Genomic DNA, 24,462 nt, shown 5'->3' with positions numbered 1-24,462 from the left:
AGATTACAAAATTTGAATTTGAAAAGGAAAACAAAATGAATTCTGGTAATTGTAGTCAAATAACGCCATCATGAAAATGGCCTATTTACAAATACTTATTGCCCTCCCACACAATTATGAGCAGCCGCTGGCAACAGAAACAGGAACTAGATTCACGTTTATAAATGTAATCGCTCATCTGCGATCATGTGTTATTTCTGTTTCGCTTCGGGAAGCGCGAAACAAAACGCTTAGCAAGCTATCTACGTGCGAGTAAATGACAGAGCTGCTGAAAATATGGAGAGGATTGGGAATCACTTGAACAAGCTGACATGACATCTGCCAATCATACCTGAAGCTTTGTTGGCTTTTCCGTGACGGCCATCACCAACACAACTATGTCCCCTTCCAGACTGTGATATCCAAAAAGATCACACTCGGTCTGCGGAGAAAATGAACACTGGTTTGTCACCACTTCTTGTACAGTACTCAACACACTAGTGGGTATTTTGTACTTACAGTGGAGACGTGTCTCCGTAAGAGGTGGAATACTTGTTCTAGTGTGACGGATTCATGTCTGCTGAATCCTTCCCTGTTTTTCATTAGCTGTTTTAGACTGTACAGAATTCTCACTTGGGCGGCTGCAAGACAAACAAATCGTGATTTAATTGTACTGTTCAAGCCAAACAGATGCAATGGCATGTTCCCTCGTCTCGGAGAATATCTTTCTTTATCAAACGAAGTTGGACGTGAAGGATGTCGAGACACTTAGTAAGTCCATTTCATTCACGAAGAAAAAAAAAACGTCTTAGAGCAGGGTATGACAAAAGGCAGTAATCTAGCTCTGAGGTACGAGAAAGTCATTAACAGGCAGCCGAAGTGAAATAAACACAATTAAACAACAGATAGCAGGGGCTCTATCGACTCACCGCAGTGTGGACAGCAAGCTCCGGGTGGGATGATCCCCTTGCAGTGAGCAGGATTTATCTCTGGACATTTCACATCCTTGCAGTTTGGTTCATTCCCTGACAAGACAATGGATATAACATCAAAAACGCCTTAATGACCAGCTTGATATTGTTTCAATTCTGTAGGTATCTTTGTTTGTTAGCTTTTGGCCTAAGATTATGATCAAGTCATTGATTCACTTAAATGTCTTATAGAAAGGTGGGGGATTTACAAATTCATCAACGTTGGCAATTGCCCGTCTCTTTGCTTACAAACACTCTCTCAGTATGGTAATGAAAAATACTGCCACCTTAAAAAGTTTGACATGGTATTTAAGGCAAATTCAAGATAGCCCTAGAACAGCAACCGGCGATCAAAATCAATTTCCGTTTCGCCTGATACATAGCTGCTGAAATTGGGTTGCAAAAACAGGGACCTATTGCTGCGCATGCTTTCGATTATCAGATGTCACGTTAATTCTCGACCACAGCAAAAGATGATTCGAAGGTCGTTAAATACAACATCATGGTACCCAATTTGAGTAAACGGGCCAAGGTTTGATAAACTAAGCAGAGCACTTTAGTTTGGCTTTTGCAGTAGCTTGTTCAGTTTCACAACTCACCATCTCCGACTCCCACCGCCTTGCATCGCCCTTGATAATCAACAATAACTCTCGCAGAGTGTGCGGCACATGTACTGGAGTAGGTCTCACCATTCACACCACACACAGGAGGCAAAGGTGGCTTGCATTCATCCTGAACAAATAGAAAACAGTCACAACACAATCAACATCTTGACATGGAAAGCTAAAAGGTAGGTTTGTAATAACAGACGTGCATAACAGACAGACGGAAGGCTGGTGTAAACGTGAAAAGTCAAGTGCGTCCACGAAAAACCTACAAACATCGTCTTGTAAAGCCAGTTAAAAAAACTGGAAGGTAGGGAAGTAAATAGCGGATGAAGGCAGTTAAATCACCAACCTTGCAGAAGCCTCTGTACCCCAGACTCTTTCGGTTGAACTGTAACGAGCAGAGGTTTGGGTGCTGACGGTTTTCCGTATCACAGACTGGGTCCAACTGTAGATCACTGCAATACTTTCCTTCAGAGACTAGTAACACAAACAGAAACATTAGAAATGAAGATTTTTATACTGTAAAATCGCTTAAATAACACCACAGATGCACTGCGTTACAACCACTTCCTCAGAGAGAGAACGAAATAATCAGTAGAGAACAGAGAGGACCTTGTTTTGGACATCTTCATGAAATTTTCATAACCTGCGAACAGTACTTTTATTCCCCTTATGGTCGCTCGCTTTTCGTTTCGTGTTTCCCGTGAGAAAGGTTTACAAGGCGAAAAGAAATCTGAGCCTGGTCAGCTGGCTAAAATTTCCATCGCTCAATTTTATTAAAGTCAAGCGGCGGCCCGATTTCGATCAAAAATTACGCATCAGTTTGAAAGAGAAGACTTCAAAATGCTAAAAGAAAATCAATAAAAATTCGTTGCGGGATCGCAACTTGCCGCGGAAACAAACGGAAAAGTTTAATTAACGCGCAATTTTGGAGACTCGATTGACATACTACTATTCAAAATACCGGTCACGTGTGACAGAATGACTGCAGCCTCGTTATAAGGGAGGATGAGAACGAGGTTGGAAGGACTGTAACACTTTGGTCAATTGTTCCCAACAGAATAAAGAATTGTGTCCACAAATAAAAAATATTCACTTAACGGAATTCATGAATATTCTCACAAACGACTCCTTACCACAGTAATATTGGTTGCAAGGTTCATAAATAGAAAGGCAAGTCTTTCTTTCCACAATACACCTGGAAATAAAAACAACATTAATAAACGTTTTACAGCAAAGCTCACACCAATTAGCGCGCACAAATTATAGCGGCAGACTCTTTCACACTTTCAGCGTAAAGTACAAATTTAGTAAGTCTTCACTACAATTAATGACAGTTATTAATTAATGCACGAGAACTAACAAAGCCATTTCTCCGTCGCGTCTCAGCGTCAAATTATTACCAAGTCTTCAAATAACGAACACGCAAAAATAGAGCAATAAATCCGATACTAACACACTGTTACACGTACAAGGAATGCCTAAAAAAATTGGCCTGATCTGGACAGAACACCACACAGAACATAACCTATTATTTATGAGTAAAAACTCCCGGATATATTCTACTCACTTTTCATCAGCTGCACAAGGGTTTGACCGGCATGGATCAATAGATGCACAGTTACCATGGCGTAACTGAGAGCTAGTTAATCCAATACACCTGTGACAAAAAACAACCCCGCAAAAAATGATTAGTGCTTACGTCAGAGCTGCTAAGCTCTAAAGCGACCAGGGGAATAAGGGGGAGAGGGGGGCACATGTTTGGTTTATCAACTTTAGGGCTAACGCCATTAGCCATTATCATGCCTTGGATTACATCACTAATTCCTGTCACTTGGCATATATGATATTTTGTATTTCCTTCATTTAGAGACTGCTTAGAAATGCTGATATATCTCTTCTAATCATGTAAGCTTGCTTCCTTACCGTGCCACACAAGGGTTAGGGTAAGTCTTGGCATCACTGCCGCACACAGGCAGATACAAATTCTTACAACCACAGGGGAGGGTCGTGATTAAATCAGTGTCCACGGATTCATTGTCAGGAGTCTGGTTCCGCTTGGGTCGGCCTAGAAAGGACAACAAGAATTTAAGAAAAAAAAAACACAACAGAACAGTGCAGTACATGGCAATCAACGAACACCTACACAGAAAATCATTTCTGAAAACTCTGTCGAAATGTGTGATCTGCTGCATACCGATAAAGTGTTTATATGTGAAAGAACTACTAAATTTCACTGACAATTATGTTAAGTCACATTGTGCAACTGTCTACACTGGGTCTACCAGTGTACTTGGCAATTGCTCCTAACTAAATTGTCAAGGTTCCAACAACACTTGCGACTTACTTGCATTGTACTCTGGTGAAAACATAGATATTGGGCAATGTCTCTTGGTACAGGTCAGCTCTCCAGAGAAACAAGTGCACAGATTGCAGTCATCTTTGAATAACTCACCATCGTCTACAGAAAAGGGTTCCAAAAATCACATCATTACATGACAAGGAAATAAATGTATTGTCAATTTACATGACTTTACTGTGTAGTTGAAGGTTTTGAGTGGTTGAGTGTTTACAAGACTGACGGCCAGTTCGAGTTCTCAACAGTTTATTTCCCATAGGATGATGCAGTTAAGCTCAAATTACTTGTTTAAGCCAAAGCTTACATGGTCTAGGCGCACCTTAGAATGGTGATAGATTTTGTGATGCATCCTGCTAATGCAATTGGCGCAGTTTGGATTAAACAAAAAGGAAACTGCAAAGGATTGTGTGTACGTTAACTGAATGGCTGAACCATACTGCCGATTGCCACCAAGAGTTTCCACTTACTTATGTAATCTCTCTTTCCCTGTATGAAACATGGCTTTCGTCGAACACATTCCAAGTTTATGCAGTCGCTGAGTTTAGATGTCCCATCACAGTGGCAAATTCTGTAGCAGCCAACGCTGCCACTTGCAACAGGCACCTGGCGACAAAAAGTAGCATTAAAATTTCCACCAAATGAACCCTGTTTTTGATGTTTTGAGGGAATAGGAGACATGAGCTGTTAAAACTCCGTCCGCTTTTCTCGGCATACGGCAAACAAAAAGGTGCAAACGTGTGCGAGAAAATAAACGTTGGCGCACATAAATGTTGAATTAGCCAGTGTCAACATGTTTCCTGGAAAAGTTAGCCAATTTTATTAACGACATCTGGACACAAACGTTACCTTATATTAATTTTGTAAACATTACTTTGCAGTGTGAATTTAAAGCATCTTGAATCATCACCATCATCACGCTATGTACATCACGGTGAAGGGGTGAAAATAGAAGAGAGAAGATCTCGGCAATGTTTTGACTGATGAAGCAAGACTGTTTTATGTGGACTTACCCTGGCATATTCTCCAACTCGAACAAGCAAACTGGAAACATCACCAAGGGGACAACCTGTGTAGAAAATGTTTAAAATAAAACATTTGCATGTGAAACCATTAAAACTGTAAAAATAAACATAGACTGCCTGCTCTACAACGCTTGTCTTCATGAATTTTAAGAAATTTTAAAGATAAACACCAAAACAGTTTGCTTCCTAGCATGGAAGCAGTGCGTACATGTACATAATAATTATACTCCTTAAAATTTTGCCTATAACATCACTTTAAAACTTTGGCAGCAATTTTTTGTTTGTTTTGTTTTTTTAAATACACTTGATTGAAGCTTGCACCTATTTTGTGTTTGTTCTTTTGTCTGCAAAAATGTGTAAATTTTAAACCCTATAAACCGCACGAACTGTACATTTATTTTCTAACACGAAGAATGCAATAAGCTTAGAGGTCAAGCACTTCACATTTGCATTCAGAAATAAAAGCACATGAGGTTCTTAGGGTTTAAAATTTACATATTAACACAAATACACGCATGCTAATTAGATCACCTCACAATACCATCAGGTCATATTGTTTACCATTCACACTTTGCACTGGACAAAGTTTTCTCAATAGACGGTAAAGGTAGTTACCTGGAACACATGTGTGTGATTGACACCTGTCAAGGATAGCTCCATAGCAACTCCTGTTTATGTCACACACTTGTTCTTCCTTGCATGGATTTGGATGACAAGGGTGGGTCACTGTAACAACAAACAACGATGCAGTGAGAAAAATAATCAAATATTGCATACAGTGAAGGTCTGAAATGCTGTTTCAGCAGACAACTTCCTTACATATCAAATTTGAAGTTGCAAGAATTTTAACTACTGGTACTTCAAATTTATGCAGTTCAAAAAGCATCACAGCCCTTATCTATACATATCCGGTTTTGTGCATCAGACACTAAACAAATTTGTGGATATGATTAACCCTTATTAATAGTCATCCTTAAAATTACCTTCATCTGTCACATCAGCATACTTGCTTGGCACTGAAAAGTAAACAATATGTATCACTCTTCAATTGTTTATTCTTGAATGTTAAACATTTCATTTCTCCTTGCAATGTCAATGCACTGCCTTCCATTGTAGCTGTTCACTGGGAACAACAATAGCATAATCAACTAAGAAATAAAGTTTTGATTTGCCACAAATGTACATGTAATGTATTTATGGCGGTTTATTCTTCTGTGGGATAAGATCAGATGTCAGCATGTAAACGTGCCACTGGCAGCCACTATCAATCAGTATCTTGATCTCATCCACCCACCCACCAAATCCACGCATCTCAAGAAGTAATACTGAACAGACTGTATTACGACAATATTAGTAGCATTACATACTGCCCACTTACTAACACAGACCTTGGCAAATTGAGCAGCTCAGTACATAAAAAAAGGCTAATACATCTGTATGTTTAGTTTTAAGTTGATGTTTAGTTTATACTTTATCAAAAAAAAAAAACAACCAAACTGTTGCAGGCAAATGGACAGCATGTCAACATCAGCTTAATCAAAACAGTTGCCTTCACAGCTTTATGTACATACCTAGATATTCTTGGAGGGAAATACAAGGAGCTTGTTTGTCCGGAGGTGACAATTCATCACAAACTTTTTCAGGAGTCAAAGATGCCAGGTGATCGCTGAAATTGCGGCATTTCTCAAGAATTTGAACACAGTCTGGCCTAAAAAAGAACAGATCATTTGACAATCAAAAAAGAAGGAAGGATTAATGCCAAAGAATTGTCACCTTTACTAATCCAAAAGAGAAATTAGGTGTTGTGAGCCATAATGCTTGATATTCACCATAAGGCATATGAGAGTGAAATAATAAAATAAAACCAGCAAGCTGAATGCTACATCCTGAATGTCAATAGAAAACCTGAAAAATCAGTAGCTGAATACAGAAACAAAGATACAACTAAACAGAACATTGGAAATACAAACCTACAAATTGTGCTTCTATGAGATTTGACACTACAAGGTTTTATCTGGAGTACACAAGCAATGGCCTGGGGAAAAAACAACAGCCAAATGTCACAAGATTAATTATTTTAATTCCTACAGCTTGTCTAAACTCTGACAACAATAGGCTTGATGATCATGGAAAAAGAAAAGCATTGTGGTTCATATAGTAATCCATTAATTCCCAACACAAAAGTACACAAGAGTACAAGAGCGTGCTACATGTAGGAGTTTCAATACGAAATTAAGTGCTGGCATTAGAACTGGAAGAAAATACTGACAATACAATACATCTATGAAATTGTTATGGACAGTTACAAGAGTATATTTGCGCTGACTTGGGACTTTCCTGACAAAGTTTTCTGACACAACCCTGTAAGTTTCAGCCATGTACAGGACCACTACTACGAAGAACCTGGTAACCTAACAGTTGCTATGAGTTGCCAACCCAGTAACTTTATTCTAAAGCGCCAGTCACCAAATGGCCAGAAAAGAGAGAATTTAACTTAATGTAGGGTTGTGGCTGATCATAGAAACTTAAACTTCTTTCCTCTCCAAGCAAGATTAACTGAGACTGTGGATTTGAACGTTAATTTGACTACACAAAATTGGAAGGTTTTACCCCCAAGTCTGAATCTTGCTGATACACGTAATTATGTATCTAGAACTATCTGCTCTTTCAAACTTATAGCAACACAATGAAATTTTTAACAGTGTAACAATCCCACAAAGTTACAACTGCAATGCATACCTTCCACGTATCAGGCAAGCATTTCTTGATGTCCTTGATTGGAATCATAGCATTGTTGGGCATTTGAACAAAGCCTTTTGTCCACTGCTGAAGGTGAGTCTTGGCTTCGTGGTCCGACCTGCTGTTACAACTGCGGAACAGTTCAGTGTGCCTGTGTAATAAAGTGAGTTTTACTTGGGAATATTTTAACTTGAATTTATACTAGTTGTCTTCTTACTCTTGCTTCCATAAATATACCTCTCCTCCCAGAAAATTCTAATTTCGCTTCACACTCTCCTTTAAAAACTTTGGCTTCTGAGAAACCCCTACCCCTTGGGATTTCCAATGACTTTCTGTGGAAGATGTGTAGATATTTTCTGGAACCGCACACTCCAAGGATTCCAAGGTTTTTAGTCAGTTTGCCTAGTACATGTGCTATTTGAGTTTTCCAGTTCAAATGCTCATCTAAATTTACACAAATGTAATTCTCTCTTGTACATTAATCCTAGGCTCTACAAACATTTCCTACATTTTCTAATATCTCAATAAAGTTCAGTGTCATTTCTTTGTTTACTTAAAAGTAGGTGATGGTCAACTAGAAACCCTTTGCTACTTTGATCACCACACACATTTTATAATTTGTACTGTATTTATTTTTATCTTGTAATCATTTGTTGTAATACTTTTCTTTCTATGTTAATGTTGTGTAAATAGTGTGAAATAAATGAACCATTAAGTGAACCATTAACTTTTTCAGACTTGGCAGAATGCTGATGTACCAGCTGCCTGAAGGCATTATTTACTAGTTAACATGGCAGTCAATTTAGCAGACCTGTGCACACTTTTTAGATACCAACCTGTTGTTGAAGTTTGTACAGAAGCTAAGGCCAGAGCAGCCCAACTGACATGGTTCAGCAACTGTAAAAACAACAGTCACAATGTCACCTTGGTACGTTTTAATGGTCCTAACAATATTCTTTAATGTGAAGGGACAAGGGAAGGGTTAAATGCATGTCATGAAGTTGACTAGCACGATACAGAAGTCAAGGGTCAGCACTGATGAATCTCTCAACCTTGTTCAATCTGCTGAACTGCAGATTAATGCCACTTAATGCCAACATTTCAAACTACATAAAAATGATTTCAACATGCTGCAGGACAGAATGATAGTGTGTGTGTCTTGGAACGAAAGGATTGTGGTTAACAAACCATGCCGGTGTTCTTGTGTTGATGGGCAACACACATGTATACTTTTTTCAGCACCATCTTGGACAAGACAGTTAAAATTTGTTGGGGGATAAGCTGGGATGAAACTTGTGTATTTATCTTAGGGAACCACAATCTTATTCATTTCATGCAAAACAGATGGTCTACAGTTGAAGGGGTGCCTGGAAAAAAGCCCCAAGTGACTTCTGATAAACTGCTAAATTCTCCTTCCAAATTTTCTTGTTTTTGCTTGTGAAATAAAAGGAGAATTTGACCTTACATCAAAAGTCACTTAGGGCCTTCTTCCACGCATCCCTTCAGTTACTCACCATCAGCCAAACAGTTTACCATGTTGATCTGCAAAAAGGCGAGAGCAAAAGATTTTGTTTATTCAAAAACTGACTCAAGAGAAGCAAAACAAAAAGGACCCTCAGACTGATGTTATGAGAAGTATAGTGGGTCGTACCTCCTTTGGATTATAACCACATTTGACATCAAAAGCCTGCCAGTTCTGTGCCTTGCCCCAATTAGATGTGTACATCTATTAAAACAAATACATAAACGTAATTTATATCATTTATCTTGGTAAGCCCCTACTACTCAGAAACGTCACACATTCACAATGTATAAATACCAGACCTCTTAAGTCTCAGGATTTTGCCATGACACTCACAGTTTTCAGTTCAGTCTCACAGTCTCACAACAAGACACAAAAATCTCACAATATACAGTCACAAGCTGAAAGGATATACATTCAATTTCCTTCTATAATTTCATTTTTGGCTTGCTTAGGTGACTTTCTTGTGTGAATTCTGTGCAAATCAATACATTAAGTTAATAAACAACCTTAAGTTCATCCGTTTGTTTGCTGGAAACACAGTCCATGAACACATATAGAAGACATGTGCCAAATTAGGTTTTCTATTACCAGCCACTCGCATTTTGGTCACTCACATTTTCAAAATGGCGGAAATTGCACTTTTCTTTTGATTAGCACCTGTGTTTACTTGGTTTTGTCTGCTGGTCAATGAATCTCCAGATTTTTACTGAAATCTCCAGATTTTTTTACCTCAGTCTCCAGATTTTCGGTGTTTTGAGGTTGAGAGGTCTGAAATACAGTGTAAGTCAAAGAAAGGCATCCATAAAGATTATTTTTGGGCCCAGAGTTGATGAGTGTCTTGAATGGTCAAAGGAAGGGTATTTTACTCTTCTCAAAAGAATAGCCAAGCAAGGGAATCTATTCTGCTGTGCAGTAACAAATGAAAATAGTTTTGAGAAAACAGACAAACCTGAATACACAGACGCCAGCAATCAGAGTCTTTAGCTTTAGAACAGCACTGGAGCCGAGCACTGTCACTTCCTAACACTGAAAATCAGAAAGGAATTAGATAAAAATAATCAACGACCTCATGCACTAAAGCAAATTAATTTAACAATAATTTTCCTTGAACATAATATTTACATGCCAAATGATATAATAAAGTTTATATTTATAGCAATGAATGACAGGTTATTTCTAATGAGAATCTGCACTTCCTAACATAAATGCACTTCTACTTGTTTTCCAGTAATTCATAAAATATTTCATTTATTTTTATTGCGTTTATTTTACCTTGTACTGGTGGTGGTGGTGCTCCTGTAGGGCAAACTGGGCCTGCAAAAAAACCAGTTAATAAATTTCAATTTCTTAATAAGAAATAGTTTCAGCTTTTATAATTTTAAATGAATGGACCAGAAAACCCGTACCCAGAATTTTGTAATATTGTGAACACATCTCACTATAATTAGGGGGTGGCGAATGCTTCTTCAAAAACTCTGGGTCTCGCAAAATTTTAGACGAATTTTACGGGTCTCGCAGACTTGCTTATTTAGCGGTTATGTGTGTCTCGCAGACTTGATTTTTTCATGAAGCTGTCTTGGAGTCTCGATTTTTTTGAAAGACTAAGAAGTCTTGTAGTCCCAATTTATTTGTATGTTTCTATAAAAGACGTTTTCTCTAAATTACACAATACGTATCGCCATGTCCCTTTAGCACTAAAAAACAGCAAGTAACTTGTTCTAGGATACTATAACGTAGTGTTATGGTGGAATTTCCAGTTCCAGCTAGTTCTCAGAAGCTGGGTAAAAGGCTGAAAGAGGCGTCAAGAAATCCACACAAGCCATGATAGTTCACAACTAAACGCCTTGTGCTCACACTATTTAAAAACAAGTCTCGGTCTTGCAATTGAAAAAGATTTTGACTACTTACGAGGCTTCTTGTCTGCATTAGTCAGAAGACAAGTCCAAAGCTCATTGCGCTGAAACCAAAAAATAACACAAAATTTAAAACAGAATTGCCAACATACCAAGACCTGATTTTTTCTGGATGAAAGAATAATTTATTATGCTTGACTAGTTTAATTCAAACAACATGATACTGTAGATACCTCAGAATTGTCTTGTGCAAAAGGTTCTCCACAAGCTTGCACTAGATTTGATATCAAAGTAGTGGCACTTTTTTGTGACTGGAGGTCCTAGAAAAGCAGGAAAACAGAAAAATAAGTTGACAAATTTTAAAGAAAATAATAATAAATTATATGATGTCACTTTGACCACACACCTGTCTGCAAGTTCTTTTGCATTTCAAATCATCAGCCTTGAGCTTTTTACAACATTTCAACGCTAAAATGAGGTAAGACAGAAAAGAAATTTAATGCATATCGATTGAATGAAAAAAGTATTAGCGCAACAAAACTCCCAGGTCTGTGATTATGAAGCAAAAACTTGAATATTCACCTTTAGGTTTTGAATCTGTTTCTTGTACTGTAGGAAACAAAAAAGAATGATTTTGAATTACCGCATTTTCAACCAGCCAATCTTACATTTATTTATCGTGTATTATGCAAAGCTACAATCTTGGACAGATTAAAATGAGAAATTAACCCCCCCCCCCCCACCTCCCTCAAAAATCAATGATGAATTCGCGCACAAAGCAAAATGCGCCATTTTTCCATCATTGAAATGGGGGGGGGGGGGTGGTCTTAATTTTTCATTTGATCTGTCCAAAATTGTAGGTTACAGCACACAAAATTACATCTTTTTACATTTTTTTACAAGAACTGTGAGATGCATGAATTAAAGCACGCCCCCAATTTTCTTCTTGAATTTTCATCGCCCTTGCTAAGATCTGCTTTTCCTACATAGTCATAAACTGCACAAAAATACTAATATTATTAGTATTTTTGTACTTAAGGACACCATGCCCACTACTTATTAATAGGCACCGTCCTTAACTACACTGTGTTGAACATCCCTTTTATTTGTCGTATATTCTTACCAGTGCATGGTTTAACATCAGGAGTCAAACTTTCTACACATGACACCACATGTTGGTATCTTGAACAGGCCTTTTTTACAGCATTCTGGACTGCAGTTGATGGGGCTTGATCTGATGAAAATACCTACAAGTTTGGGTATGGAATGAGCAGGTCAGTACTTTGTAATTTCTGCATTTAGAGCACAATTTAGGATTTCCCTAACTGGATGTAAAATCCTTAACTTCTCCCTCCATGACCTTCATTTTTTTCATTGAACCCTTTCCTAGTCATGAAAACCCTGTTAATAATTGCTTCCCTTAAAAGGAACCTTGTGGCCCTCAAAATGACTAACAAATCCTATGAAATTCATTCCAAACTAACACCCTACAGTCATTCCACTCTGATCCCTTCAAACATCCTCCCCACCTTAACCATCACTGTCACTTTACCCTCACCACTCCACCACTATCACTGCTACTCTAACCTCTCCCCCATTCATCCTCACCATCACTCTTTCCTCTCACCCTTCTGGCCACCATAAATACCACTTCACCTTCATCCCTCATTCCCTACCCTTATCATTAAATTTACTTTACTTTCATCCCTCCTTGACCTTCACTGGCCTGTTCCACTCTCACTTAATTCTCACCACCACTGTCATTCCAACTCCACCCCTCTCCCCCCACCATCACCCTCATTATCACTTTACTCTCACCTCTTCTCCACCATCACTGCTACTCTATTCCCACCCTCACCTCCAATATTACTTTACTCTCACCTCCTCCCACCATCACTGTTTCTCCTTTTCTACCCTGCCCATCCTTACTATCACTTTACTCTTACCTCTGCTCCACCATCACTGCTACTCCATCCTCAGCCTCCCCACCCCCATCCTCACTTCTATTCTGACCCCTCCCCTTCAACCCCACCCCGTCCACACCCTGCCATTACCCACCCTCCTATCTCCTCTTTCTCACTTTCAGTATGCAACAAACTAACCTAACATAGTGGAACCTCAATTTAATTAACGAACCTCTATGAAACAAATTCCTTGGTATAACAAACAATATTCTCCAGCCTGGCCTTTTAAAATATATTGAACAGAACCGCTAAAATGAACCAATTTCCCAAGTCTCTTGGCACTTTGTTAAACAGACCATTTCCGAGTTGCTGCGAACCTCACTATGAAAGCGAGGCTAAGTGTTTACATTCATTTGCAAACAAAACTAATTTTCATATGAAAAGTTTTGCACTTAGCCTCGCTTTCATAGTGAGGTTCACAGCAACTTTTTGTTATGAAAATTATTTTCATAACAAAAACTTTGCACTTTCATGAGGAGGTTCAAAGCAACTCGGAAATGATCTATTGTGGTTCCACTGCACCAACCTAAGCCATTGTCAGTATCTCACAAACCCATCACAATCAACAACAGGTTCACCATCAAGCTTACCACTTGGCAGGCTGTGATGCAATTCTGTGGAGCATTCTTGCAGCAGTTCCTTGATGCTGTTATTGAAAAGAACTAATTTAGCAAACAAAATATCTACCAATCAAACTGCATGAGAAATAAATTAGACCAAGAAAGAGGCAGCTTACCCTGATGTCTGTCTACGCACCGGAACATTGCACTCTAAATAGAAGGAAATTAAGGTACACAGATCAGTTTGATGGATTGAACAATCCGCAACTAACTAACGTGCAGGACATTTGCAATTTACAACTTTTTCAGTCATGCCCTAGTTCCACTTGCTTTTCGTTTAATAGAACAATAAATAAATTTTAAGTCCAATGTCAAATTACATCTACAGTGTGCATAACATGTCATTTTATGTGGTATGCTCTACTGCGGCCACCAACAAAGATTTTATGAATAGAAAAATCAATTCAAAGACAAATTCCTTGACAGGCACACTTCCTTGCAGAGATTTGGCACTTTTTAACCCCTGCACGGTCATCATAACTTTAGAACTTTTTTAAAATGTTTGTAGAATGGTCATGGTTAGGCACATCTCATAGTGAGCAGAATTAATGGTTAACTCTTATTTGTCTGAATGATTAATTACCTCTTCCACTTCGGAGCAGTTTTTCCTCAAATTTTCTGGCTTTCCTTGGCGGCATGCTATGCGGCATTCAAGAGATACAGGGAGAAGACAACAAGTTCTGGCAAAGGTGGATGGGCTTGTTCCAATATAAGTGCTGATTACTGGAAAAGAGATTAGAACAGATTCTTGAGATGTACCTTAACAAGAAGAATGGATGCCCTTTCAGCTCTAAGCTTGAAATGACAAATATTATTTCTTATATTTCTTAAACATCAACAATGCAAACTTAATATATAGTGGCAGATCAAAACAACCTGTCACAGCTTAAACAATATCATGTTAACATTGAAAGGAGAACCCAAATTCAGATGTTGAACATGCTAGAAAATTAATGACAAATTAAAGTTAGATGGAATCTGGAATTGGCAATTTATACCCTTTGTCAATGAAATATGGCAACTTAACTAAGATGTTGTCACTGTGATTAGGATAGGGGCCATCATTCACCCCTTGAGCACTCTAACTAGCCACACCCAACACTGCTCCAATCACAGAGTTGCTCAAAGCTACAATGCTCCATCATCCATTCTTGACCCCAGACAACTTAGGCTTACTGACACAATTCATTCTTATTTTTACAAAACACAATTTTTTTAGAAAAAAATACACTTAACTTCTGTGCCAAATTGTTTACTGCACACAGACTCAAAGTCTAATCAGAATGTCATACAATGAAATTTCATTAAATTAATTACCTTCACTGGGCTGAACAGTTCAATGAAAGGGTTGCATAAAAGTCATGTACACTGTTTGCAATATTAGCACAGTTTCTGAATCACAAGACTAATACTTATCAACAAAGATTATCTAGTGAGTCCAAGAGGGGACTTGAAAACTCTAGATTACAAGTCCACGCCTCAAACTAAGATATATCGCCAAACTAAGATATGTCGCCTCCCGTGTAATTAAACACTCATCACAGCTGGCCTATACACTACTGGCGAGGACAATAAGCACAGCTGGCTTGCCATTATGACTTGGAATAAAATGCCAGACTATTCCTTGGGAATTCATGATACAACAACTTCCCATGCAGCTTTTACATTTAACTGTGCTCTAATTATATTGGCCTATGTCCAGAAACCATTATTGTGATACATTAACCTTAAAAGGCAAACAAAACCACCTTCAACTACTAACAGTAATTTGAGGCTAAATTGAAGCAATTGTCTTAAAGGAGCTCTTAACAGTCACCTGGTGTACTCACTTAGACCACATGGCGCTAGACTCTTAATTGTCAATCATATATGTTAGGAAGGTGACATTTCAACAAGCAACATCATTTTAAACTCTCACAGTTCAGTCTGGCTTGCCATTATGACTTGGAATAAAATACCAGACTTTACTATTCCTTAGCAATGCATGAATAAAAAAACCTTCCCAGCTTTCACATTAATTGTGCTATAATTATCTTGGCCTAACCAGTAACCATTATTGTGATATATAGCTCAAACGCAAAAGCCAAACAAAATCACCTTCAAAGACAGCAATAATTGAGATTAAATTGCAGCAATTTGTCTGAAACAAGCTCTTAACAGTCACCTGGCTTTTAACTCACTTAGACTACATGGCGCTAGACTCTTAATATTGTCAATCATATGTCTAGGAAAATCATTTAAATAACCAACTGAAGCAACATAATTTTTAACTCTCACAATACAATCTTGTTAAATCACTAATTTATCATAGCACAAGCCTTTTTATAACTAATTTAAAAATACTGATTGTACACTGTACATCAAAACAAACAAAAATTATCCTTTAGTTTACAATTCCCCTCACTTTCAAAATTTCTCTGCTTGACAAATAAGTAATGATTGTAATGACTATAATTATTTCTTAATGGAAGACGTCATGCGTGCTACTTTTAATGTTGTACGGCGATTAACCAGCCTAACCAAGCAGTTAGGGGAAATTGAAACAATAAGCTTTATAAATAACCACCACTACAAAGAGCACCCTTCTGCAGTTGACACTCCCTGTATTATTGGAGCCAATGTTGAGTCTTGTAAATTGGTTCCGCAAGGTTGTCACCACTCAAATGAATGCTTTGGATATTTTAATCCACCTGTGCTGCCGCTAAATTATTAAACATCTACCACAATCTAACTTTCAGAAAACTTCCAACTTTCTAGTTTGGCATTCATGAAGTTCAAAAACTAAAGGCATGTTTTACAAGCACGGTGTTAGTGGCAGTTGCATCCAAGCATTCTATGTGTAACAATTGATTATATATACATCAAATGGCAGGCAGGCATTCTTTTTCCTGTGACACAGCACTAATTGAGCAGCTGTTATGCCTATTAATGGGCACCCCACGCAGATATCAGTAATGGGGTTGGGATTAATAGGGTAGCATGTACTGACCGTTAAAAATGCGCAATCAAAGTGGCATACTGCTGTCAGTACCTGCCATTTGTACCAATAACCATATATAAGATACACTCCTTTGAAAAGTCCAACAAATCATCAAGGAGCAAAAAAAATTAAATTGCATCATTATTCATACCTTTTTTAAAATACTGCCTGGGGAAACCACTAAAGACATAAATTATTGAAAATAAGGACAATGCATTTATTTCATAGAAACTTGATGTAATGATTAACAAACATTTTCAAAAACATGCACAAGGAATAACAATTTCTTTGTCTTTTTTCTTTCTTTTTTTTTTCAATCATCTGAGCCGCCAAGCTCAAACAAGACTTATTAGCATATCAATTAAGTCTAGTGGAATACTCTGTTAACGTTTTGAAGAGAGTAACTTCAGTTGCGCTATATATAGCCAAGTGTTCCGGTACTTTGATTTCTTTTAAATTGTGACTCCAAATAACATCTGGATCAAAACAATAAACATTAACAAAACTATTAAGCTCTAAAAGCTGCTTACTCCTTTGGAGGTGGAACAACCCCTGATGCTTTATTGTTCTACTTTCAACGTGGCAACACAGGAAGGCAAATGATTTCCTTGCTCTGAATGGAATTATTTTGAAAACACGAAAGGCCTCCTACAAGTTAATTACCTATAAACACATTGCCAAAATATTTCACCAATCGAGTTTCAAGTCCTGCTGCTCTGTTGAGCATCGATCACACAATTTAATACAGAGAATCACACACAGTAAGCCATTAACCAACACGAAGTAATTTACACTTTGAAACATTAAGACAAAGAAACAAAGAAGCATAAAACACAACAACACATTACTAAGAGACTCATTAATAAGGAAACTAAAACACTCGTTCAGTTGAACAAACAAGTGAGATTAAAAAAATTAGTTGCCAAAAGAATAACATTAACGTTTCACCTAATCAGCTAAAAAAACATATTTAAGGCAACAAGTAAATGGCTGGAGTCACTAATTACTCAAAAAAATGCAGGCCACAAATTAACATTAGTTGATTCTAATGTGATTGATGTTCACTCAAATCAATCTGACAACCTAGTGCAAAACTGTCAAAAGCATTCACCTCCCTACTGAGTGACCCGTTTTTTTAAAAAAATTGGAGAACAATTAAACCACAAGCTAAAATTCCAAATATTTTAAACAGCTAAAATGCTGCAGGTAAAATTAAAGACCAAACTAAGGCACAGAAATTAACACAACTGCAAAATATTTCCAGAACCAAATTTATTATTTGACATATTTTTGTCTGAAAAATCCTAATCGAATAAATGGTAACAATCTAAATACACAAATACAGCTGGTTACTCTAGAGCAACTTTAAACACTTCATTAAGACCAAAACTTTACAAAAATGGTCGGCTAATAACTTAAAAGTCAAAGTTTTGTTCTGCATTTGCTAAAGATCAAAATTTACAGTAAACTTACACCAAATCAATCAGAGAAGAAATTTAGACAGTTTTGTATAATTTGCAACTTAAAGGAGTATTTGAAAGAGAAAAGTATGAAAGTATGAACACATCAAGGCATGTACTAAAGTAAGCAATAAAATAATATATTACACATAGTTGTAAAAATGAACAAATGTTGAATCTTTAGTAGTAAATTTGTAACTCAATCCTGGCTTCATCCAGTTCTCTGTACCTTATAACAATTTTGGTTACAAGAGGCATACATGCATGCACACAGTAAGCAAAAAGCTACCACTGAAGAACTGCTGATTGTTGCCAATAAGTCAAGCTTCTGGCAATAATTTTTCCAGGTACAATTTTTGCTCTCCCAAGAAACCAACAATACCAAACTATACAATCTGCTTAGGGTATCAATAACTTGGATCTGGTCTCAATAGGATTAATGAACTTGCTTCTCGTGGATCAAAATAATACATTAATGACTCAGGTGTTGGTTAAGTGTGAAATGTGAAAAGATAAGCTGACAGTGAACCAAACATAAGTTTTGATAATTTCTCTACTTGTATAACATTGTGGAAGTACATTATAATGGCTATATGAAATAATAAAACTTGGCAGCACAAAATGTTGCTGAACAATGTCATTGTTATAAATTTAATAAACCCTTTCACACTAATTGGCCACCATTCTGAATTGCGACAAACATGAATAGCTTCTGCACAATCAATTTCTGAAATATTCAAACTCAGCAAATCAATGATATCTAACCAAAGATTTTGCCAGTCAAATGACTATAGACAGGAAGACTTGTGTAGACAAAATTTGCCTGGGGACGTAACAGGCAAATGAGTGGAAACTTAAAAATGTAAATGTCTACTTTACAGCAAATTTACACTTCTTTTAAAATTTGACTAGCAAAATTTTTTACCAAGTAAATACCAAGTTGTCTAAGTTTGAATGTCTCTGAAATCAATTTACAAGAAGTAATATTTGCCGTCCATTTCTTATGGAAAAACTGTATTTTGTACCAAATTTGACCCAAGTTTAGAACATGGCAGCCAACTCACATGAAATGGTTCATTGCCAGCAAAAATTTAAGATTTGGGTTCCCTCCAAACCTCAAAACCCTTTTCATAACCAATCCATCAAAACATTTAAAGCTAAAAAAGGATTTAAAATGCATAAACCTGACCACAAACATATCTCCTCTAAAGCAACTTTAGTTGCAATTTAGTTATTAACTTTTGAATCTGTGCAAAAGTTCTGCACTGTAAACATACAGCATCAGAACATGGAAGTCACATGATACAGCTTGCAGTCCTTTTCTATCACACTGTTTGAATCCTTGAAATTTAAGAACTAAACCAAGTACAAAACAACTGGGGCTTAGTGCCAATGTACATCAACATGGTAACCGCAGATAAAAAATTTTAGAATTCAGTAAAAAAATTCAAGACTTTTAAAATGCCAATAAATTATTAGTGACAGAAAAATTACACACGTCCTCTGGAACAAGTTTGAATGTTGGCCATGTTTCTCTGCTACCTCCAAGAATGTTGATCTTGACTAATGAAATTAAAATTTTGTCGCAAACACTTGTATATTCACCACTGGCATTTAGACATGTGGATATATTTTGAAGAAAAATATATATTAACTTGCATTTGGCCGCGCTGATCATGCACAATGCTTGACTTACAACTCCATACATAAATATATATACAGGTAAACATATATGCATTTGAACTATTATTCTTTTATGACTTTACAGGATAGAGGATTTTTGGCAAAATATTTAAGATAATTCTTACATGGATATTGAGAACAGTGAATCCAGGAAATGAACTATCGGATTTGGAACTAATTAAATGAGCTACTGTTAAAAGGATAAGGATATTCAAGCCAAAAATTAATGGGATATGGAAAATACATCTAGCCCCCCTTAAGGGACTTCTTTACACTTAAAGGACTTGCAACAGGAAAGATGTAGCTAATCTTGTAACCAAGATATCATTGACAATGCCTATTGTTTCAATCAACAGCCCTAATCTGCTCAGGCTTTTAGCCAGGCCCCAGTTGTTCAAAGGTCGGATAACTTTATCCGCTGGATAAGGCACTCTTCAGCGTCTAAAATATACTTCAAGTTAAATGTTGTCCAAGGTTTTCGTACACTCCCCAACTAAGCAGTGGTTAGAGTGTGCATATTCGCTTGTGCATGAGGAAATACTGAAATATTTGCACTGTAGGATAGTGACTTATCCACTAGATAAAGTTATCCGGCCTTTGAACAACTGGGGCCAGAACTCGAAAACTGGGCAACCAAACTGTTCAAGGGGTAGGTTTCCAGCTTACATTATTTTTTTAATATTAAGTAAATTTCCTGATGCAAATTTAATAATTTAATAATGGATCATAAGGTAACAAACAAGTATATCACTCCAACCAGCTTTGACACAAACCTTGCACAATCTCTAATTACAGAGGAACCTCTGATTTAACGAAGTGCCAAGGGACCAGGCAAATTGGTTTGTTAGGGTTCGTTATGAGATTTTGTTCCATACATTTTAAAAGGGCGGGCTCGAGAATATCCTTTGTTATAATGAGGACTATTGTTATGTAGAGGTTCGTTTAAAATAAGGCTCCACTCTAACAAATAATAAATATATTTCTCAAATTCCTATAGAAAATTTCTTCAGCTTTTTTAAAACTTTTCTATACAAGGGTTCGTGATACTGACTCAATCTATGCCATCATTCAGCATCTTTGCAGCACTTACATCATACCAGGGATGAAGTGGACTAAGTAAGTTATGTTGGGTCTAGAAAATTCATTCTATGTCAGTACATTTACTGCAATCACAATGGCCCAGTGTGATGTTGTGTATCGCGTCATTTTGAGTGCAAGATAAATTATGTAAATATAAAGTTTCCACCATGAAAGTCTGCCCAAGAGAAAATTATTTACCACAAGGAACAGTACCCAAACAAGCTGAATAATTTATAACTTATTAATTTAGTTTGTTCCCTGTAGCATGGGAGAACCATCAATGCACAGAAATTTGAATGTGTGAATTATTAGAGCCAAGAGAACCAGCCACACAAAGATAGACACTTATTTAACACCTTCCAGTCTTACACCACACTATATGGTACAGAACTGTAAATGCCCAATGATCAACAAAGGAACCATCACCGGCACAGAATAAGACAGGGATCTTCTGTACGAATTAGAAAGAATTTAAAAGAGTTTGGCAACAAAGCTATTCTGAAAGGCACTGCATCATTAAAATCTGATATTATAGCATATCAAGATTTAAGAACATTCAATGGCCCCTGTAAATGACTGGCCTAGATGAGCCAAATGTTTTAAATTCTTCCCAAGTATTACATTTTTGGAAAATATGCTTCTCTATTTGCCCTTTGCACTGTTACAATACAAAGATCTAAACTTAATAAGCAACTTTGTAGAAGCTTCAAGTTCGAATTTAGAAGCAACTTGGAGGTGAAAAATTATGAAAACATTTAATGCATTTAGCTACAGTATATAGGATTTTAAAATTGAAAGGAATATCATCAACCACTTCCAAAGCAATCAAACACAATATCAAATAAGGCATTCTGATATAGATTAAAAACTGACCTTTTCCAAGTTAAGAGGGGGTTAAATGCTCAAAAACGCCCATTTAATGTTGAGCACTTTTTTTCACATGTAGATGCACTCTAAATGCTTTTACAAGATTATGTGTTAGGTTAAATAAGGATACCTTCCTCGCCACTTAAAAGCTTTGTGGCTAATACCTTAATGGCTTAATGTGTTCTTAGGACTTGCAGAAAAAATTATCAGGTTTTTTATCTGTGAAGCAAACTAGATGGGTATCTTCTGGGTCCTCATAAAGTTCCCTCCTTGCCCACCACAAAGTTTCATTTTAGCAAAAGTCTATTAATGACAATGACAGTGAACAAAATTAACAATAAAACCTTTAAAAACTCTGTAATTTACAAGAAAAAGAATAGCCCGGAGACGAGGAATAGATTTGGTCCCAATAATATGGTCTATGAGATTAATAGGATAGCTAAATATACTGTATATTTCATACCATTAAACAACAAAAATTTTAACATTTTTTGCATTTTCTTCTTCCTTTTTTCTCTTGTTTTTCTTTCAACAAAATGTCTGCTGTAATCTCCAACCATGAAAATTAATACTGGTGATATAGTGTGGCAGTAGATTGATATGAAACCCGATAAATGCATAAAACAAATTCCTGTTCCATTCGAGCTGCCCTACCTTTTACTAATGAAGACATCGCATTGTTTTCTTCAAAATATGTCAACTTTCAGAACTATTAAACCTGTTTCCTTTCGAGAAGACGACAAAAAAAGACTAATCCCTCGGAAAACACACTTATGTAATGAGGAACAAAAAAGCTATGGTGTTGATATAAGCTTACAAAAAAAGAGAGGGATAGTATGTTGGTATGTTTGTCGCGAAGCAAATTATTTCGTTGCGCGAGATAGAACATTAACACCCAATTTGATCGCATAATTTCTTTTCTTCTTTGCAAACAAAAGACCATGGCCAAATAGCGCTGTGGGGGGAATGTTGCGAAAACAGACAGAATACACTGTTTAGAGGAATGTACTCCTAGCTTCGGGCGTAACACGAGACAGACGCCCAAAACCTGCCAAAAATTCTCGAACTAAAAAAACGCTTCTTGAGACGAACATAAATCCTGAACTCTTGTTTGATCAGAATAAATTATTCATACTAGCCTCTGGCGGAGACCAAAAACACACATTGTATTTAATGGCAAAAAAAAAAACCGTCGAAAAGATGCCATTGGATTCAACTCGATAGCCACAGAAGATGGTGGCTGACTTTTTTCTGTCTACATTGGAGGATTTACTTTGCCCTTTGTGTGTGTTATTCTGGAACGCTAAAATGCCGAGCATACAATCATGCAATCCCTTCTGAACGGTTTATGCTCTCAGAGGAAACGAGAAAAATAACTATCCAAGAAAAAACAATACAACAGCCCAATTAATTTTCCATTAAGCCCGCTTTGCATTGGAGATGATGCCATGTTAAAAGGTTGCCATTAACAGCGACTCAATGATAAGGAAAAACGCGCCAGTAACACGTGGGATTTAGCTGGAACCATTTCAGAATAATCCGTTACATGTAAATTAATGAAACTTCGTTTTACTGACAACAGTCGAGTGGAAAACATGGGGCCTTAAAAGCCAGGATAACTTTGGCTAATTCGGAACGCATGGATAAACACTCACAAACGGTGGCAAACTAATGGCGCGACCTTTCAGACATAATTCTCTTGAAATCTAATTCTCACCTCGTTTAGTTTTAAGCGTAAACGACAGTACAGTCTGTGAAAGTTGTAAAGTACACACACTTCGTACGATTATGCGTCTCTTTCGCGTTTACAAGAAAGGCGACGAAACTTAGACCGAAGCTAATTGGCCTATTATACGAAGCAAGGCCTTTATTTGCAGAAGTTATTAGTAGAAATTAGATTGACAATACAAGCAGATACGACTAGTTACTCCTCCACGTTACTCACCTGGATTTGAACTATTAAGACACTGCCAAAAGGAAATCTGAAAGAAGAGGATTATGAGACACAGTATTAGTGGTATGGGCGGTGAAAAAGCCGGTTATCTTTTCCATTTCTTCAGGGCATTGCAGGTAATTGTTATGCTGCAAGACTTGCTAGCACAAAGCGACAAAGCGCTCGCTAAAACATATACTGAACAAATGTGAAATATTTTGCTTACCAAATGGCCCGGGCAATGTTTGGGAAGTTCACGGAGTTTCTGATAGCGTAAACTGACGTCTGTTTCGGTATCCAACTGACATAGTAGAATCAAAACAACATACACAGATGTTAGCGGTAGCATTTGCCTACGGTCTAAAATAAACTTGCGTACGTGTGAATCGCTTCACACTCCCAAAGTACAGCGAAATTTCACGCTCAACGCTCTGAAAACGATCAAGATGAAGTGTTCATCTACTACGTTAACAACAATGAATCGTTGCTTTTCACTTTACTTGGAGTTGCAATGTCCCGCCGGGCAAGATAAAAGAGATCGTATGTAGGATGAACATTACCTCATTACAACGAAGTTTGCAAGCCCCAAATTCAGCAGCATTTCGACAGCAACTGATGGCTGTAAGATAAAAGAACGGAAATATTAGAGAGGTAAAATCCTTGTGAAGATTTCACTTAACAAACTTTGACAGCAAAGGCCAGCTATTTGACGTAAATCTCAACTAACCCGCAGACCAACATCGAGTCACCGGAAATTTACATTCAATTCAATGCAAGAAGATTCATTCGGATTCGCGTGGTTGTCTTAATTATTTCTTC

The 24,462-nt window shown here is 37.2% G+C and overlaps 1 protein-coding gene across 2 annotated transcripts in view; it reads right to left on the bottom strand.

The window, feature by feature from the left end:
- The window catches only part of LOC146459442 (reversion-inducing cysteine-rich protein with Kazal motifs-like), a 42,638-nt gene that overhangs the window by 1,960 nt on the left and 16,216 nt on the right, over nucleotides 1–24,462 (bottom strand). For both annotated transcript variants that reach the window (XM_085089485.1, XM_085089484.1), the window contains 32 exons: nucleotides 24,204–24,262; nucleotides 23,870–23,944; nucleotides 23,656–23,692; nucleotides 14,224–14,363; nucleotides 13,757–13,790; nucleotides 13,611–13,666; nucleotides 12,180–12,303; nucleotides 11,639–11,665; nucleotides 11,463–11,524; nucleotides 11,290–11,376; nucleotides 11,112–11,160; nucleotides 10,476–10,517; nucleotides 10,153–10,229; nucleotides 9,330–9,404; nucleotides 9,193–9,220; nucleotides 8,515–8,575; nucleotides 7,679–7,829; nucleotides 6,910–6,974; nucleotides 6,511–6,647; nucleotides 5,923–5,955; nucleotides 5,555–5,665; nucleotides 4,928–4,983; nucleotides 4,385–4,520; nucleotides 3,906–4,019; nucleotides 3,485–3,626; nucleotides 3,129–3,218; nucleotides 2,695–2,756; nucleotides 1,908–2,035; nucleotides 1,550–1,682; nucleotides 909–1,004; nucleotides 499–620; nucleotides 332–421 (listed from right to left, as the gene is read on the bottom strand). In XM_085089485.1, the coding sequence (XP_084945611.1) occupies nucleotides 332–421; nucleotides 499–620; nucleotides 909–1,004; nucleotides 1,550–1,682; nucleotides 1,908–2,035; nucleotides 2,695–2,756; nucleotides 3,129–3,218; nucleotides 3,485–3,626; nucleotides 3,906–4,019; nucleotides 4,385–4,520; nucleotides 4,928–4,983; nucleotides 5,555–5,665; nucleotides 5,923–5,955; nucleotides 6,511–6,647; nucleotides 6,910–6,974; nucleotides 7,679–7,829; nucleotides 8,515–8,575; nucleotides 9,193–9,220; nucleotides 9,330–9,404; nucleotides 10,153–10,229; nucleotides 10,476–10,517; nucleotides 11,112–11,160; nucleotides 11,290–11,376; nucleotides 11,463–11,524; nucleotides 11,639–11,665; nucleotides 12,180–12,303; nucleotides 13,611–13,666; nucleotides 13,757–13,790; nucleotides 14,224–14,363; nucleotides 23,656–23,692; nucleotides 23,870–23,944; nucleotides 24,204–24,262 (2,699 nt within the window). The remainder of the gene's footprint in view (nucleotides 1–331; nucleotides 422–498; nucleotides 621–908; nucleotides 1,005–1,549; nucleotides 1,683–1,907; nucleotides 2,036–2,694; nucleotides 2,757–3,128; nucleotides 3,219–3,484; nucleotides 3,627–3,905; nucleotides 4,020–4,384; nucleotides 4,521–4,927; nucleotides 4,984–5,554; nucleotides 5,666–5,922; nucleotides 5,956–6,510; nucleotides 6,648–6,909; nucleotides 6,975–7,678; nucleotides 7,830–8,514; nucleotides 8,576–9,192; nucleotides 9,221–9,329; nucleotides 9,405–10,152; nucleotides 10,230–10,475; nucleotides 10,518–11,111; nucleotides 11,161–11,289; nucleotides 11,377–11,462; nucleotides 11,525–11,638; nucleotides 11,666–12,179; nucleotides 12,304–13,610; nucleotides 13,667–13,756; nucleotides 13,791–14,223; nucleotides 14,364–23,655; nucleotides 23,693–23,869; nucleotides 23,945–24,203; nucleotides 24,263–24,462) is intronic.

The sequence above is a fragment of the Pavona decussata genome, unplaced genomic scaffold (assembly GCF_977016875.1).
Source record: "Pavona decussata unplaced genomic scaffold, jaPavDecu1.1 SCAFFOLD_219, whole genome shotgun sequence".
Classification (NCBI taxonomy): Eukaryota; Metazoa; Cnidaria; class Anthozoa; order Scleractinia; family Agariciidae; genus Pavona; species Pavona decussata.
This window is presented reverse-complemented; position numbering and strand designations above follow the sequence as displayed.